Source organism: Equus przewalskii, chromosome 1 (assembly GCF_037783145.1).
Source record: "Equus przewalskii isolate Varuska chromosome 1, EquPr2, whole genome shotgun sequence".
Classification (NCBI taxonomy): domain Eukaryota; kingdom Metazoa; phylum Chordata; class Mammalia; order Perissodactyla; family Equidae; genus Equus; species Equus przewalskii.
The window spans coordinates 105,344,658-105,360,946 of record NC_091831.1 but is presented as its reverse complement, the minus strand read 5'-3'; the positions used below and the strand labels follow the sequence as shown (position 1 = coordinate 105,360,946).

The 16,289-nt window shown below is 38.8% G+C and overlaps 1 protein-coding gene across 29 annotated transcripts in view; it reads right to left on the bottom strand.

Annotated features, from left to right (window-relative positions):
- Positions 1–403: 403 nt before the first annotated feature.
- Positions 404–16,289, bottom strand: part of MEF2A (myocyte enhancer factor 2A) — a 167,639-nt gene continuing 151,753 nt past the window's right edge. For 15 of the 29 annotated variants that reach the window (XM_070619727.1, XM_070619894.1, XM_070619716.1 and 12 more), the window contains 3 exons: positions 9,863–9,989; positions 6,147–6,273; positions 404–4,500 (listed from right to left, as the gene is read on the bottom strand). In XM_070619727.1, coding sequence (XP_070475828.1) covers positions 4,134–4,500; positions 6,147–6,273; positions 9,863–9,989 — 621 coding nt within the window. In that variant the 3' untranslated portion in view covers positions 404–4,133. Of the gene's footprint in view, positions 4,501–6,146; positions 6,274–9,862; positions 9,990–13,856; positions 13,881–16,289 lie in introns of all 29 variants that reach the window. The other 14 variants (XM_070619713.1, XM_070619698.1, XM_070619706.1 and 11 more) reach the window with 1 other exon arrangement.

Here is a 16,289-nt window from a genome sequence, read left to right as displayed (position 1 = left end):
GAACAGAATCTAATGATAATAAGTTCTAACAACACACACCTCCCTCACCCCACCCGCCCTCCCCGCCGCACTTGGGTAGTTTATCCGCAAGGAGTCAGCATCAGAGCCTGCCTGGGTGTAACTGATCCACACCGACACGCACCTAACAGGCAGGCTGCCCGATGCTGGGGACCGGATCACGAGCTGCTTCCTAAAGGGTCCAGGGCGGCCCAGAGAGGGAGGCCTCGGGAGCCAACATGGAAGATGGATGAGGCTGGTGAGGTGCTGCCACAGTCTCCTTGACCGCGTCTCAAAGTCAAGGGGCTCTGCGGGGGGGAAAAGGCCTTTGGGAACAGAAGGGGAAAGGAGAGGGACTGGGGAAAGGGGACGACTGGGGCAAACACGACAGAGTCTGGAGCACACGGGAAGAGCCAGTCCGTCTTTACTGTAGTGAGTGCAGGATACAAATAGTTTACAACGACCTCTAGCATTTTTCTTAACCATTTGATAAAAAGTTCACTATAATATTTATTGTATAATGAAGAAAAAACAACACATTCAGGGAAAAATTGAGATTAACTTATTTTTCTTAAAAGGTTCATCTCAAGGATGGCAACAAAGTCCAGCTTGTGCCGCCAAACGGTTTTACATGATCAAACCGTGTACAGCTTCTTGTGTGAACTGTTGACTACAAACATTTACCAAATACATAAATCTCTTTTAAAAAAGCCATTTTAAATATAGCAAAGCAGTGTCTTCTTGCACAGCAAAGTGAAGAAAAGTTTCTACAGAGAAATAAAAGTTTTACATTTGTAAAATCTTTTTCACATTCTAGTCATCTAGCTTCTTATGATCCAATGCCAGGAGTTTTCTGGTTCCTTATTTACTATGTATTTCTTGTGCGCGTGATGGTTAATACAGAAAACATGTTAATGCTTTATTAGTTGTCCTTATTGTTAAAGGAAATGGTAAAACATATATTGTTCTTTTAGAACAAACCCCTGATTTAGTCTCGAACACAATGGATGTAATTAGGGCTCAAAAGATGGAGTTTTGATTGGGACCATCTGCAGACATACAATGTGACTCTCACTCTCAGTGTGATACCAGTTAGAGGACTGAAGGATGCACAGCTGTTGGAAACTGTACTTTAACCAGTGCAATTTAAGCTTTTTTTGTTTTTGTCTTTTAGTAATAAAATACTTCATCTGAAGGGATAAAATTTTCTTGCGATGGTGTCATACAAAACACATGAATCTAAAAGGGTAAGAAAAGTAGGTTCTAAAGTGACACCATTAGTGTCTTCCCCGCTCTGCGTTGGTTTCCACTAGGAGATGTGTACGTGTATGTGTTTGTACATGGTGTCTGGGTGAGGGGTGTCTCTGTCAAGTCCATATGCTCCAAGTCACAGTGGGCATATGGGAAAAGAGTTAACAGTCAAATATTCAGTTCCTGAAAAAGGAATACATTGTTGCTTGGTCAGTGTAATTGAAATACAAACTCCGAGCCTTGTGTAATATTATTTTAGAAAACAGTAGTTGTACTGATTATAAACCTGCATAGAAAGAAAGACTATTGAGATACAGTCAGAAAAGCCATCTCATAAGGCACACAAGAAAATAGACAGTAAATGCGAATGTGTTAACTCCTCTTCCAATGTACGGCGGAAGTCCATGAACATGCATGAACGCTAACAACAGAATCACTCAGCACTTTGAAAGCTGGAAACGGTTTACCAAGTGGTAAGTGTTATCTTGGAAAAGTCAGTGTCGGGAGACCGTCTTGTTTCGATTAGATGTGACCTTATGAAGAAATGTGCCTGAAAGGAGTTCGGTAAAATAAGTACGTTTTAAAGAAAAAGGAATCCTTCCTGAATAAGAGCCAAATGTCTCTACTGACAAGAGGAGAGAGCATATCACCCTCCTTTTTTGGCCTCTATCAAAATTTACTACCCAAACTGTCATTATTCCATTTTGCAGCTGTGACTGCCACAGGTTTATCCTGTACCTAATACCTATGTGTCAGTCAGGAAATCTGGCTGATGATTTGTCACAAAGAGCATATGAGGAAAATGTCAAAAGGAACACAATTTAGGGGGGAAAATAAAATGTAAGTAAAAATTGTAGGTAGCTGCTCAATACTAAATTTAAAATATAAAACACCAGCAATTTTTAAAACTTTGAGTTTCTCAGGAAAAGGAGTATTTAAAAATCTATCATGAAAGATATACAGGACTTTGAATTTTGTTCATGGCACAAGCCCAGAAAATGGACAAACTTGCTATCACCATTGAGTTGTCTTCCTGTAAGAGTAAGGCCTTGTTCAAAATCTACGCTGCGGGCAGCGCTGATTTCGTCAGGACGGCAAGAGCTGTGCCAAGGATCTGCACCACGAGAATCTCTCCCCACACTGAAGTGTCATCTCCACGCACAGAAAATTTACAACGGTAGTATTTTGTAATCAGCTGCATCATTCTATTTTAGAGGGTCAAGGCAAAAAAGATCCCTTCCCTCACAAATAGTTTTCCCTAATCATTTACCACTTACAAAACCTTTGTGCTCATTTACTATTTTGCCATTTTCTCTAATATTAATTAAATTAGGTCAGTTTTTTCTACTATATTTTTTCCCTCACAAAAGGCAAGTTTTAAATAATGCCTTATAAAATCTGTTACAACACATTTTATATTTATGCAGGATGAACTTAACACCAATTTTTTTGCCACTTTGCTATTTATGTACACATATAAAATATATAATGATGCTTAACCCATACAGCACAAAGATTACAATGTAACATCACACATTCACCACCAGTGAGGGGAGAAACCCCTTTATACAATCCTCTGAAAAGACTGGGCTAATAATTAAAATCCAAAGTACAGTATATTTAACAAAATAGTAAATATTAAACAGTGAATACTCTACTTAATAAGGATCTCGCCTTTTCCCCCCAAATTGGCGGCAATCCACAAAAATATACTTTAAATCTGGTGACCATACAATACATAGGTACTTACATCAAAGGTGATAATATATTTAAGATGCTATATACACAAAGAGTTTGGCTCAACTTTTAATTTACATATAGAATAATAAGTGTTCATGGCTTTTTTTTTCCAAGGTTCTGCTTGCAAGATATTTTTGTTTGTTTTTTTCCCCTCTTAAAATAAAAGTAAAAAGTTAAAACAAGATAAAGCTATTTTCTAAAAAAAAAAAGTTACAACATACAGCTTTGGCTTATATAAATAATTCATAGCAGAATGTGTTCAAAAGTAGTGAATATAATTTTATATATAGTCATCAATTCATAAGGGTGTCTTCTTTCATATAAAATATACATGAGCTAAAATCAGTTTCTTCAACTTTTAAGATATGAATGTAAAAAGAAACTTCTGACATATTCCAATTATAACTTAATATATTAATTTATTTTGTTAATGTTCTATATTTCTAGGCTAGTATTTTCTGAATATCTCATGCGTGTTTTCTATTTTCTCTCTTTTTTATTAGCTAAAGATCACTTCTTTGACCCAATACATTTTTGCACGTGCAAAACAGTTATGTGTGGGGCTTTTTGTTTTGTGTTTTTTTTTTAAATATTAACAGCCCTTTCCCATGCACCCCTTTGCAATAGAGATCCATGCCAGGTTGGGTAATTAATATAAATGACATTTTATGTACAGTATTGCTTTCTTGGTTCCTGCTTTTCTACTGCTCTGTTCTACAAAGCATTTTTCTTAAGTAACTACAGTCACCGCACAGTTAAATAAAACAAGTAGGGGCCCTCTAGGTTTCTGCAAGCTAGTGCGGGAGAATTATATATGGGTACACGTTTCTCTGCAAAAACTGGTTATTGTATGAAACAAGTAGTCCAAGGAAGTGCCAGACTAAACTCTGCCTACAGGGGGCTCTGTTTGCCATGGGACACACATCTGCAGATCTACAAGGGGTTTGCAGGTAAGTGCCTGATTCTGTGTATGCAATACACACCCACACATACACACACTCACACCCACATACATATATATGTAAAGGGATATATATGTATGTATGTACATATAAATATATTTAACTCATGTCCTTATTTATCAATTTAGATATGTAGGGCAGTTCACTGCAGTAACACAAAGTACAAACACCAGCCTGGAAGTCTTAGGTCACCCATGCGTCCATCCTCATTCGCTTTACAGAAGGGCTTTCTCTGTCCTCAGTGTTTGGGGGTCGGCCCAGCACAATTGGAGAATGGAAGTCGCCCCGTGGATCCTCCCGGTCACTGCCATCATAGGAGCTGCTCGAGCTGCTCAGACTGTCCACAGGGGAGCGCCCCATTTCCTGCCGGGGCTGAGGCTGGGGCTGAGGCTGGGGGGGTTGTGACTGCTGCTGTTGCTGCTGCTGTTGCTGCTGGAAGCCTGATGGGGTCATTCGATCCCGGGGAGGTGAAATTGGTTCTGACTTAATGTTGATGTTTTGGTTGGTATTAATGGATAAATTTGAACCCTGAGATAACTGCCCTCCAGCACTGAAGGGAAAAAAAAAAAGACGTTAGGTGGTTTGTGAGTGCATGTGCATAACCGGAGTGACAGTACAGCCACCACCTGACTGGGCAGAGCCCAGGGTCTGAAATACTGTCAGAACTCCCCAAGACTGGTTTTGGTCATTTCCTTCAGTGATTGGCACAAAAAGAAATCACAACTGCCTGGGAGGAAAAAAACCCAGTACAGCCGAGACCTTTAGTGGCTCCCTCCACTACCTACAACCTTGGTACTTTTATAGCTGAAGTATCCAAAACGGTGTCAGTGTCTGATGCTGTGTATGGACCAAAAGGGGAGAGGAACAACATGGCAATTTGAATTCTGCTTCCTCTCTTCTTCCTCAGTTTCTTCTGTCTCCGGCCCTGTGGCAGGCACAACAACTCATCTATTCGCATGGCAACTCTAAGAAGTTAGTCCTATCACCCTGTTTTTCAGATGAGGAAAGTCTCAGAACGGCTAAGTAACTTGCTCAAAGAGGTACAGTAGGGGGTGTTGTACAGGCTTGTTCCCTAGGCTGCGCACCAAGCCATTTCCACTTGCTTTTGCAGGGCTATTTTTAGTGTGTTCATTTAGGATGCTCAGCACAGGCCCGAGGACCAAACACCTGTGTAAGCAAAGAAATTTCCCTGAGGTACTCTGCACCTTTTTCCATGACATAATTCCCAAGAAGACTACTGACAACAGAAGGCATTGCACAGTTGTTTCAGGATGCAGGAGGGAGAAGGTTTGCTGAGACAGGGCTCTCCGGGGACTTACAGGGCAGGAGGCTAGGAGGCTGGGTGTCCCCTAGCATTCTGAGCAGGGATGAGGCAACCAACCCTCATGGAGGCCACCTGGGTCTGCTATGCCACCCCTCTTCTGGGACGCTCTCCTCCACCTGCTCCACAGGCCTACTGTCATCCTGGTTCTCCAAAGGCACTTTTCCTTCTCCCTCCTGCTAGCAATGTCTGGTCCCACCTGGCCGCCGCTGTAAATCTTTTTCACTTATATCCCCACAGCCTGCCCATAAGGAACACTCTCTTTGTGAACCTTCTTGGTGAGGGACAGTGTGCAGTGGGCTGGGACCAACCACATGAATCCCATGTAGCCTGACTTCTACACAAGAGATTCAACCCTACCATTCCTCCCCTATAATCCAGGGAAAAAGCAAAGGGCACAGCTCATTTTCCTATTCTCTTTGTCTGCTGATATTCACCAAAGCAAAAAAAGAGAAGGCTGATAGGTGGGCCTGAATATCTTCAAGCTGCCTTTCTTCAAACAGTGGAATCAACACAGGGGTTGGGAAGGAGGGGTGGGAGTGGGTGGCTTAAGCTTTGGTAGCTAGGGAGAAGGGGTGCTTATGGATGACATCTGTGCCTTGCTACCCCTGTAGACAGTAATGGACTCTACCTCAGTATGTTCATATAGGAGAAGCTTTGCTCCCTGAGTATCTTCAAGGAATGCCTAGTTTGCTCAGTATCCAAGCTATTATCTAGAGCTATGTAAAAAAATATTTTCTACAAACACTTGTGCCACCTCAAAAAGAATCCTTCTAGAATATTCACATGAAAGTCAACAGAGCAAAAGATCGTAAGTGACAGAAAAAGAGTGTGGAGGCTGGGAGTGGAGATTCAGGGAAAATTTCGTTACTCACACCAGAGAGCTGAGGGCTGCTTGTCCTAAATGGTGCTGCTGCCAGGCTGACACCTGTCCCAGAGATAGCATTCCTGGGGAGTTGAAGCCCTGCAGGGCTGACAGGTCGGCACTAGTCAGCGAGTAATCTAAAAAGAGAAAGAAATATTGCTTGAGTGTATATAATAAAAGCACTATGAAAAATCTGTTTTTCAGATAGTAGCTTCAAAAGTTCCTAGGTTGAGAGAAAGCCAGGTACTTCATAACATAAAACAACAGACTTTGGGTCTACAAGCCACAAAATTTTTCTTTGGGGAGGTTCATGGGACCTAGCTGTATTTGTTGTCTACGATTATTTCAATAAAATAAGTCTCAATTTTGTATTAAAGGTTTACAGTTTATTATTTCACAAAAAGTTGAGATACTTTTTCCAGACTTGTGAATAGAAATAATAAAAAGGCAGTTATTAAAGGATGTTCCTATACAATTGTTATTTTATATAAATACACCCACCACTAACTACCCTCTTGAACAAAGAGAAACACTCCAGCTCCCCCAGACTGAGTCTAGGTCAGCAAGTCTCATATTCCTCAAGTGCAGGGGGAATAGGAAAGACAAGAGTACCCCTTCTCATGGTGTGCCAAGTTTAATGACATAGACAGTAAATACATTATTACACTATTAATTAATTGCATTTGTTCAAAGTACAGGGACTGTCAAAGGTCCCTGATTGCAAGCAAAATAATTTCAAGTTCATGAAGAAACTTTATGTTACAAGAGTATAATATAGCTCATTTTATGTGAGTGCTTCAGTCATAATCACTTTGACCAAGACTTCGGAGGGTAGTTGCCATTCCCACGTAGAGTTATTTCAGTTCATCATTAACACCTGTCTTTTCCATTGAGTTCTAAAGAGAGGTGGCAAAAACTCTTCTACTTTTAACTTCTTTTTCAGGTCTCAAGAGAGGTGTTTGAAGAAGTTGGTCTTGCTAGTGAATTAACATTTGAAAAAAGGAACTGAGTTGAAACAGCATAGCCAGTAGTTAGGATTCTGTCCTGACTCTCTACTTTTCTCATTCTTGTTCTCTAAGGTTGCCATGGCATGGCATGATTACCATGCAATGGTACCAACATTAACCTAGTTGCTCGTGCCAGAAACCTGTGAGTATTATCCTTGATACTTCTCTCTTACTTCCACCACTGACCACCAAGCCTGGTCAATTCTATCTACTGTCTCTCAAGCCTGCCCAAGTTTTGCCATCTCTACTGCCGCCACTCTAGTCCAAGCCATCAGTATCCATTACTTACACCACCACAATAGTCTTTTGTGTGGCATCCTTGCATTCACTTTTGGCCCTATGCACACTGTAGCCAAAGTTATCTTAAAACAACAAATATCATGACACTTCTCTGCTTAAAACCTTTGTATGGCTTCCCAATGCTCTCAGGATAAAGTCCAAAATCCTGAACAGGGCCTGTAAAATCCCTACTTACCTCTATAATTTCATCTCCAATCACCCCACGCCATCTCTCTCTCTCTAGCCATGCTGCTGCTGGCTCCCATCCTTTGTACACAGTATTCCCTCTCCCTGAAACACTCTGCCTAGTTGACTCGTGTGTGCTCCTTCAAGTTGAAACTCAAATGCAGCCCTTAACATGACTGAAACAAATTATTCCCAGAAGTGTTTGTTTTATGTCTTTTTTCCCAATAGACTCTAAGTTCCATTGCTAACCATGCATTCTTGTATTTCCAGGGCCTGGCACAGCAGGTGTTCAATAAATTATATGTTGAATGGATGCACAAATAAGTTTGTGAGGATCTTAATGGGAATGATCTTATTAATGGGCATGAGGAAGTGTCTATAGGATTCCTTCACACAGAACTGTTGAACTTTTTGCAACACTCATTTATTCGTCCCTTCACTAACTGTAAGGAATGTGTTTGATTCTAAAAATGTACATAAAGGTAGATGATATACCAAAGAAAGATAAAACACGGATACATGTTTAAAAAAGGCAAATAAACATGTTAAAGACACTAGGGTAAAATTAAACAGAATAGGTGCTCTGAGAAGGAACAAAAACTAAGTCAATTAAAAGAATGAATGAGACTGAAGCTAAGTGATTAATGGTTTTGAGAGAATCTAACTCCATTTTTATGTTTTGGTAATTCCTTCTGGACTTTTAAAAAAACAAATTCTTTCTATTCCAATAGCATTTCTAAAAATAAGTATAATGGAATTTCTAAGTATATGAAAAACCTATCATGAAATGTGCAGTAAACTGCGATCTGACTCTGACGCCCTGTTCAAGCCCCGTCTTCTCAGCCAAGACTCCTCTGAACATACTAGCTCATAGATTTCCCTCCTTCTCACCTTCTCAAGGCTCAGAGTATAAAATGGTAACCTCAACAACTCAGGATTTCCCCTTCATAGTTACCAACTTAGGTATGTCCTGTCTCCTTATCTAGAATAAACTTGGGAGAAAATATGTGTCCCTAGCCGAGTGTCGCTCATATAGCTGGTGAACACTGCACTGAAACAGGATTTCTATGAATGCATAATCCCTGGCTTTACTCTAGGTTTGCAGCTGATAGATCTGGACATTTTTTCATATTAATTGTTGGACAAGGTAGTGGACATTTCCTAAGAGACTTTCTTTTTCAATAAAATCTTTAAAAGTTGTTTCTGTTTTAAAAGAACTACTTGGAATTAAAGAGGCAATCTAATGTATCAATGGCTCTGCACGCCTCAGGGAGCTCCAGACAGCAGTGTGAAAGCACCGTGCTAAAGCCCCTCCCTGAAGTGCAAAATCAGATGATCTTTACTACAGACTACTTAGTAGAATCATAAAAGAATAAATTCACTGCACTGCGGTCTCTGAATGATTGGCAAGGTATAATTTAACTATTTGCCTCTTTCCTTCTTCCTTTGAAGCATCACATGTTTGGCTCCGCTGGTGAGAAAGTGAAACCACACAAGTTCTCTGCCCCTTTTTAGAATGGTGAATCTCAACGAACCCGCTGCACATCAGGATTCTCCATGCAACCTGCAGAGCTAAAGGCACCCTTCCAATAGCTGCAGCATTCTTAAATTTTCCTAGACTACCTCCAAAATAGGGTATTTTAAGATGAAATATATAAACAGACATAAATGAGTAAAAAGCTCCTCTCAGAGGTGAGGAGCGACTCACTCTGAGGGGAAAGAAGGGAGGTCTTGGTTTTGCCCCTCAGGCACAAACAATAGAAACCAAACAGGTAGTTCCACGGAGGAAAACAACCTGCACAGTCCAGCTTAAACATCTGCCACATCCCCGAGTCCTGAGGTCCAAAGGTATTCAGTCTTTCCCAAAGCAGATTAACACAGCATAAAGAGAAAAGCATCTTATTTCAAAAGCCTGAAGAGTGAGAGACTGTGTAATAAGAAACCACATAGAAATGCTGAGCAACAGGCCATGGCCCTCCTTGGTTCAGCGTATAGAGTAACTGTGATACCAGCTACTTGCTCCTTTGTCAGGGGTATAAGTAAAAGTTCACGTTGGGAAATCATTCTATGATCAATATATTTTTTGTAATTTTTTTCAAGGCTAGCATGTGTTTTTTAATATATCCAAATGTGAATCTAAAAACTGGAAATAATTTATTTCAATAAATATACTTTTAAAAAAAAAATCACAAAAGCATACGTTGATCACAAAACAAAGAAAGAAAACTCATGAAAGAAAACAGAACAAGCTTACCAGTGTTGTAGGCAGTTGGCATCGCCGAGTACACAAGTCCCTGTGGAGGCAAGCTTGGGGTTGTCACAGACACTACTGGGGTAGCTAGAGGTTGAGTGGCTTGAGAACTGCTTATCCTTTGGGTGTTCTGTGAGAGAGTAGAAAAAAGAGAAAGTGTTATTATGCAAGTATTTATGATCAGACATATTTTAAAAATAACATTCAATTTAAAAGTGACATTTTTCACAGTTTTATGATGTGAATGTCATTATTTCCTGAATCAGCGATGATGTGAAAACCTAAAAAATACTAATGGGAATAACTAAATATTTAATTTTAAGGGACTTACTTTTATGTTAATTATTCATTTTCCCTTGTATTTTTCATACAGAGTTTATAGATGTCAGAGATATAGCTTTAAATTAGAATCTTGCATAATGGGTGAAAACACTTTTCTGTGTTAGCATAAATGAAGACTTGATGCCACTGCTAATACTGCCAGGCTACTCTAAGTAAAATATGTGTGGGTTTTAAATACTTGAGGATAGCAAAGCTCATTTGTCTATATAGAGATTATAAGTCCATGAGTATAGGGATCAAAACTATTTTTATTTGCAGCATTTACACGTTAACATGGTTTAAGTCACGGCTTTTTGAAGTACAGCTTGTGTTCGGATTTCCTTCCCTGTGATCCTGCAGTTGACATACATATGTGGGTTTTTTTTTATTAAGACTTTTTTTACAGCAGTTTTAGGTTCACAGCAAACTTGAGGGGAAGGTACAGAGATTTCCCCTATATCCCCTGTCCCTACATATGCATGGCCTCCCCCATTATTAACATCGTCCACCAAATGACCTATTTTTTAATAGCAGATTCAGATACATAGACCTTCAGTCCCTGCACTCTTCTGAAGGGCGAGGCTTTGAGTGAATACAGTGCTTTTGCATACAGTGCTTTTGATAGGGCTGTAAATGGAGCAACACTAAATGCTTGCTGATTGACTGCACCTACATATTATTCTATCTACAGTGGGAATAATTTTAAAAAATCAACTATTGAATAATCAAGTTAGTTGAAGACAGTCCACCGTCCACAGTTTAAAAGATAGTCAATGTCCTCATACCCAAAGGGTTTGGGAGAGCAGTTTCTCACTATACTGGCTTAAGGGAACATTTGCCAAAACTGAGCAACAGAGGAACTGAACAGACTGCATGTTCCATGTGGTTAGTACACAAGAAGGCCACCACAATTCCAGGGCTATTTTTTCCTGATTGAAGAAGTTACAGCCTGATGACTGATATTTGGGGGTCTAAGCCATATCAATAAAAGTACTATCAGGACCCTTGAGATTATAAAGAGTGAGAATGTGATTCAGTTTCCTCTATCACCATTTTCAAAGAGTAAACAGATGAAGGCCTTTGGCTAGATCTAGACACTTGAACATTGATTATTGGCTAAGGATCCAGATCTCAGTTTCTTTCTTTTTAGTTTGTATTTTCTACCACAATCTTAAGTTAGAGGATGTTAGAAAGATCACTCAGTATGTGGTTATACTGCCTGGGTTTCTGTCGCAGATTCATCACTTCCTGAGCACTGGAAAAATCATTTAACCTCTCCAAGCCTCGTCATTTGTAAAGTAGGGAAGATAGTGATCTTTGTGCTGCCTGCCTTGTAGCCCTGCTGTGAGAATCTAGTGAGGCAACAGGTGGGAAGTGCTTTGGGAAGAGAAGTTCTATATAAATGTATGACGATAACCTTAAATTATTGTCCAAGAAATCCCCTGACCCAAGATTTCTATGTAACGGATTTAAACAAACAAACAAAAAAATAGGATTGGGGGCCGGCCCACTGGCGCAGCGGTTAAGTTCGCACGCTGTGCTTCAGCAGCCCAGGGTTCACCAGTTCGGATCCCGGGTGCGGACATGGTGCTGCTTATCCAGCCACACCGTGGCAGGTGTCTCACATATAAAAAGAGGAAGATGAGCACGGATGTTAGCTCAGGCCTACTCTTCCTGAGTAAAAAGAGGAGGACTGGCAGCAGATGTTAGCTCAGGGCTAATCCTCCTCCTCAAAAAAAAAAAATGGATAAACACATTTATTCCTTCTGCTCCATAGCTATTTCCCTGGAGCCGTCATGAAGGAAAGTTGTTCTGGGATTGCAAGGCTTCTGAGGAATCTCTGTGACCCGGCTCTCACCAGAAGTCTTTAGTGTAGGCTCCAGGGCACTATACTTCCTCACACCACTATATTTTAGAGCTCAAACCAATTTGAACAACTTCCTACATTCTGACAGATTGTGTTTCTGATTATATTTTGGGTTCTGACACACAAAGCTCTGAATTTTAAATTAAGTTTTAGAGTCTGAATTAGCACAAGTTTTACAGAGTATGAATAACTTTATAGTTTTTGGTTATGTATTTGTTTCTTCATTACAAATATTTATTTTTATGATTTCTAGATTTTATAGTCTTCAAAGATTTAGAAATTTATCTTTGAGATTCCGTAATTGAGGGTGTACTTTAAAGCAGAAAGTTGATGTATGACAACTGGGAATACATTTTAGTCTGAGCATCAGGTTTATAATTTTGACGAATTTTTGAGATAGAGATCTACTTTGGGCTGAATTTGTTCTTACAGATTGGTCACTGGAACTTACAGCATGACATGGTTTGGGCCTGGCTCTTTCTACACCATGGCCTCATCTCCATAGCAATCTCCTGGGAGCTCAACATGGGGTGGGGTGTGTGTGTACCAGTGAGACTCCAATATTGGAGATCCTAATCTCAATGGCACTGAGTTTGCTAAGAGTAAGGACTTCTGGAAGCACTAGAGGGCAACATATTGCTAGATAATTCACAAGGAAGCATTTAGGAAACTTCTTAAGGGTAAATAGTGAGAGCTAACCTAAGATGAATTATTTTATCTTGAATTATAAACTTACATTTGCTAATCATTATCGTATCATTAAGTAAACTATTTCCCCCAAAAGACAGTCTAAAACTGCACAATATAATCCAACACCACAATGACAGTTGATTAGTGTATTTTAGTTAACCAGTACAAGACTACATCCAAAACTGTGTGATCACAAAGTTAGAGAACAATCTCTGATTTTAAGAACAGACAACCTTATCTGAAAAGAAAAAAACTGTGCAAAACACAACAGCATGCATATATAACAATAAAATGTAAACAATACCAACAGATGCCTTTCCCCATGCTTTCATGCAATGTGAACCCCTGTCCATGCTAAAAACTAAACATTTTAAAGTTTTTATTCCCCATAAAGGTCATCGATTAGCAGCTGACTCTGAATTCATACGATCACTGCTGTGAGGTTTGGGTTTTAGTTCTCAAAGAAGAAACAGATCAACTGAAAGTTATTTTCATTCAATAGAATCATTTGTTTTGGAAAAAGGATAATAGCTACTTTTAAGAAGAGAATATCTTCTGACAGTAAAAAAGTAAATTTGTGTATATTCAGTGACAGACATTCCTTTTCACAAACAGGGAACCCCCTTGTGGTTCAGATCGTCTCATGCAGGATGAAATAATTGCAACTCTGAAAAAGGTGACCTCACCAAAAATGATGTAATCTTTTTGAACGACAGAGAAATAACACAAGACTGTGTGGTATAATCTAAGGAACTTTGAGGGTGAAGTCATTTTCTAAAAATATGTTAATAATTTGGGGAACTATATAAGGTATTTTGTATCTTTCTTTAAAAAAAATCTTTAGCAAGTGTCTTGTGATCATGGACAGCCATTGTTTTTAAAGGCTCTATTCCAATGTTCCCTCCAACAAATAAAATGGGTCAAGATATATAATTATAAATACAAAAACTAGACTCTGAGTACCAGTAGGTTGGTTTAGTTATTCAAAGTGTCTGGATAGTGTTTAATAACAAAAAAAATCTGTGTAACAAAGGGAACACTGGTTATATAAAAACATGTAAGAGAATTAGTACTTTCTACATCTTTTTCAACTCCCTTGAAGCAGAAACCCACACTCACCAACTCCAATTCCTCTTCCTCCGACTGCACTCAGCATAGAAGAGGGATAAGAAAGTTACTAAGACTATTGGTACTCGAAGATAAAATATTTCTTTAGAAAAACATGTTATTTGGACACTAGCAGTTGTTTGGAACTCTAAAAAGATGACTAAATACCCAACAAATACAGATATAAATTACTGACTGTCTCTGTACCTGTAGTTGATTTCAAAAGACTAGAAAGATTCTTTTAAATTTTTTAGATTTAAAGACACCCCTCCCCATAACTTGGTCAGCTTTTATGCTGGCCTCGCTTACACACAGCCATGCTACTGTGACAGTATTTTAAAAGGATTCCTAATCGCGATTCCAGTTTATATTTGGAACCTCAAGAATACTAACTCTATACTTCGTCTTAACCCTTCCATCCCTATGCCTCCTGGTGACACATGTCCACTTATCTCCTCTATAATATTCTGTGCTCTGTTCCTTGGTGGCAGAAATTACTTTGTTTTCTTATTTTGAACTCAAACATTTGTTAATAAGTATAATAGTTTTAAATAACACAGATTTATATATGTTTATCACTTGCAAATAAAGTTTTCACATGAATAAAATAATTTCAATGGAGAAAAACCATATATATGAAGAAAATGAGACTGGAGGAGAAATGAACTGATAAGTCACATATAGAAAGGAGATGAATGAAACATATTTGCTCCTTTTCTCCCAAAAATCTAGAAAATACGAATTTGCTAGAAATAATCTACTAACTCGTTCTTTTATTTTACTTGAGTAAGTCAAGCTTCTTTGTCAATCTGTGAAAGATGTCTTTATAAGCATCACTGATACAGGAAGTCCCAATCTGAAAGCAGGTTTATCTGCAAACAAATGATGTAAAATACAAAGGAGGCTGGTTATTTCTTCCAAAAAGCAATCACTTGGCCTAAAACTGCTATTTCAAATGTTGGTAAAATGCTCTTTAACTGTTTTGTTATAGATATCTTTACATGTCTCCAACTATAAGATAAACATCAAAATACTGTGGGGGTGTATCTGTGTGTGTGTATAGTTTTCACTTTAACCTATAAAGGAGTAAGGATGTAAGTTTACGTGGCAAATTCTGAATATTCCATGGAGATGCTTCAGGATCTCTTAAAAAAGAACAGAGATAATCTTGGCAAGTTGCTAAATGCCTAAATGTAGTTTGTCCTTAAACTGTGCAGTTTACTATTACTTCTTATAAACATATTTCTGTGCCTTAAATTAAACTTTCTGTAGCTTTTACTTCTGAAAGACAGTGGTAGGTATTCTACATCCAGTTCCTGAAAGGTGACAAATGACTGTTCTAAATGCCATTTTTTCTCAGGACCTTCTTTTTGGGTATATTTTTTTGTTATATATGTATGTATTTTTAACTTTGTATCTGAAGTAATTTTAGACTTAGAGAGCAGTTGCAAAGAGAGCATACCATCACACGCCTCCCCCAATGTTAACATCCCCAAGAAACACGATACAATTGTCAAAACTAACAAAATAACGCAGCAGTTACTAAAGCTACACACTTTACTTGGATTTCACTAGTCTTTTCACCAATGTCCTTTTTCTGATCCAGGATCAGATCCTGCATCCCATATGCCTTTAGTTGTCAAGGATCCTTAAGTCTCCTCTGGTCTGTGACATTTCCTCAGTTTTTCCTTGTTTTTCACGATCTTTTGAAGACTACTGGTCTGGTATCTTGTACAATGTCCCTCAGTTTGGGTCTGTCTGATCTTTTCTCATAGTTAGACAGCATGGACTTTTGGAAGAATACCACAGAGGTGATGCGACCCTCTGAGCACATCATCTCAGAAGACACGTCATCCTATTACTAGTAATGTTAACCTTGATCTTCTGGTTTAAGGTAGTGTCTTCAAGGATTCTCCACTGTAAAATCACTATTTTTCCCTTTTTAACAAAGAATTATTCGGGGAGAGACATTTTGAGGCTATGCAAATATTCTGTTTCTCCTTAAACTTTTACCCCAATCTTAGCATTCATCTGTTGACCTGGCCTGCAACAATTACCTCTGTACTGTAGTGTTATAATGATGATTTGCTATTTCTCTCATTTGCTACATGCATTAATTAGAATTCTTCTGTAAGGAAGAGTCGTCCCTTTTCCCTTTATTCATTCAATCATTTACTTATATCAGTAACAGACTGAGTATTTTTTATTCCTTGGTTATATTCCAATACTACTGTTATTTTGTTGCTTAAATTGTTCTAGTTTTGGCTACTGGGAGCTCTTCTGAAAGGCTGGTTCCTATAAACTTTGGATGTGCACTTTCTTATCCTCTGGCACCTCTGGCTCATCTTGTATTTTCCCTGGCCCAGCTCTACAATCAATTACTTCTCCAAGGAGTCCAGATTCCTTTTTAGGGGAGAACGGTGTTTTGAAACTAAGATCTGAGTA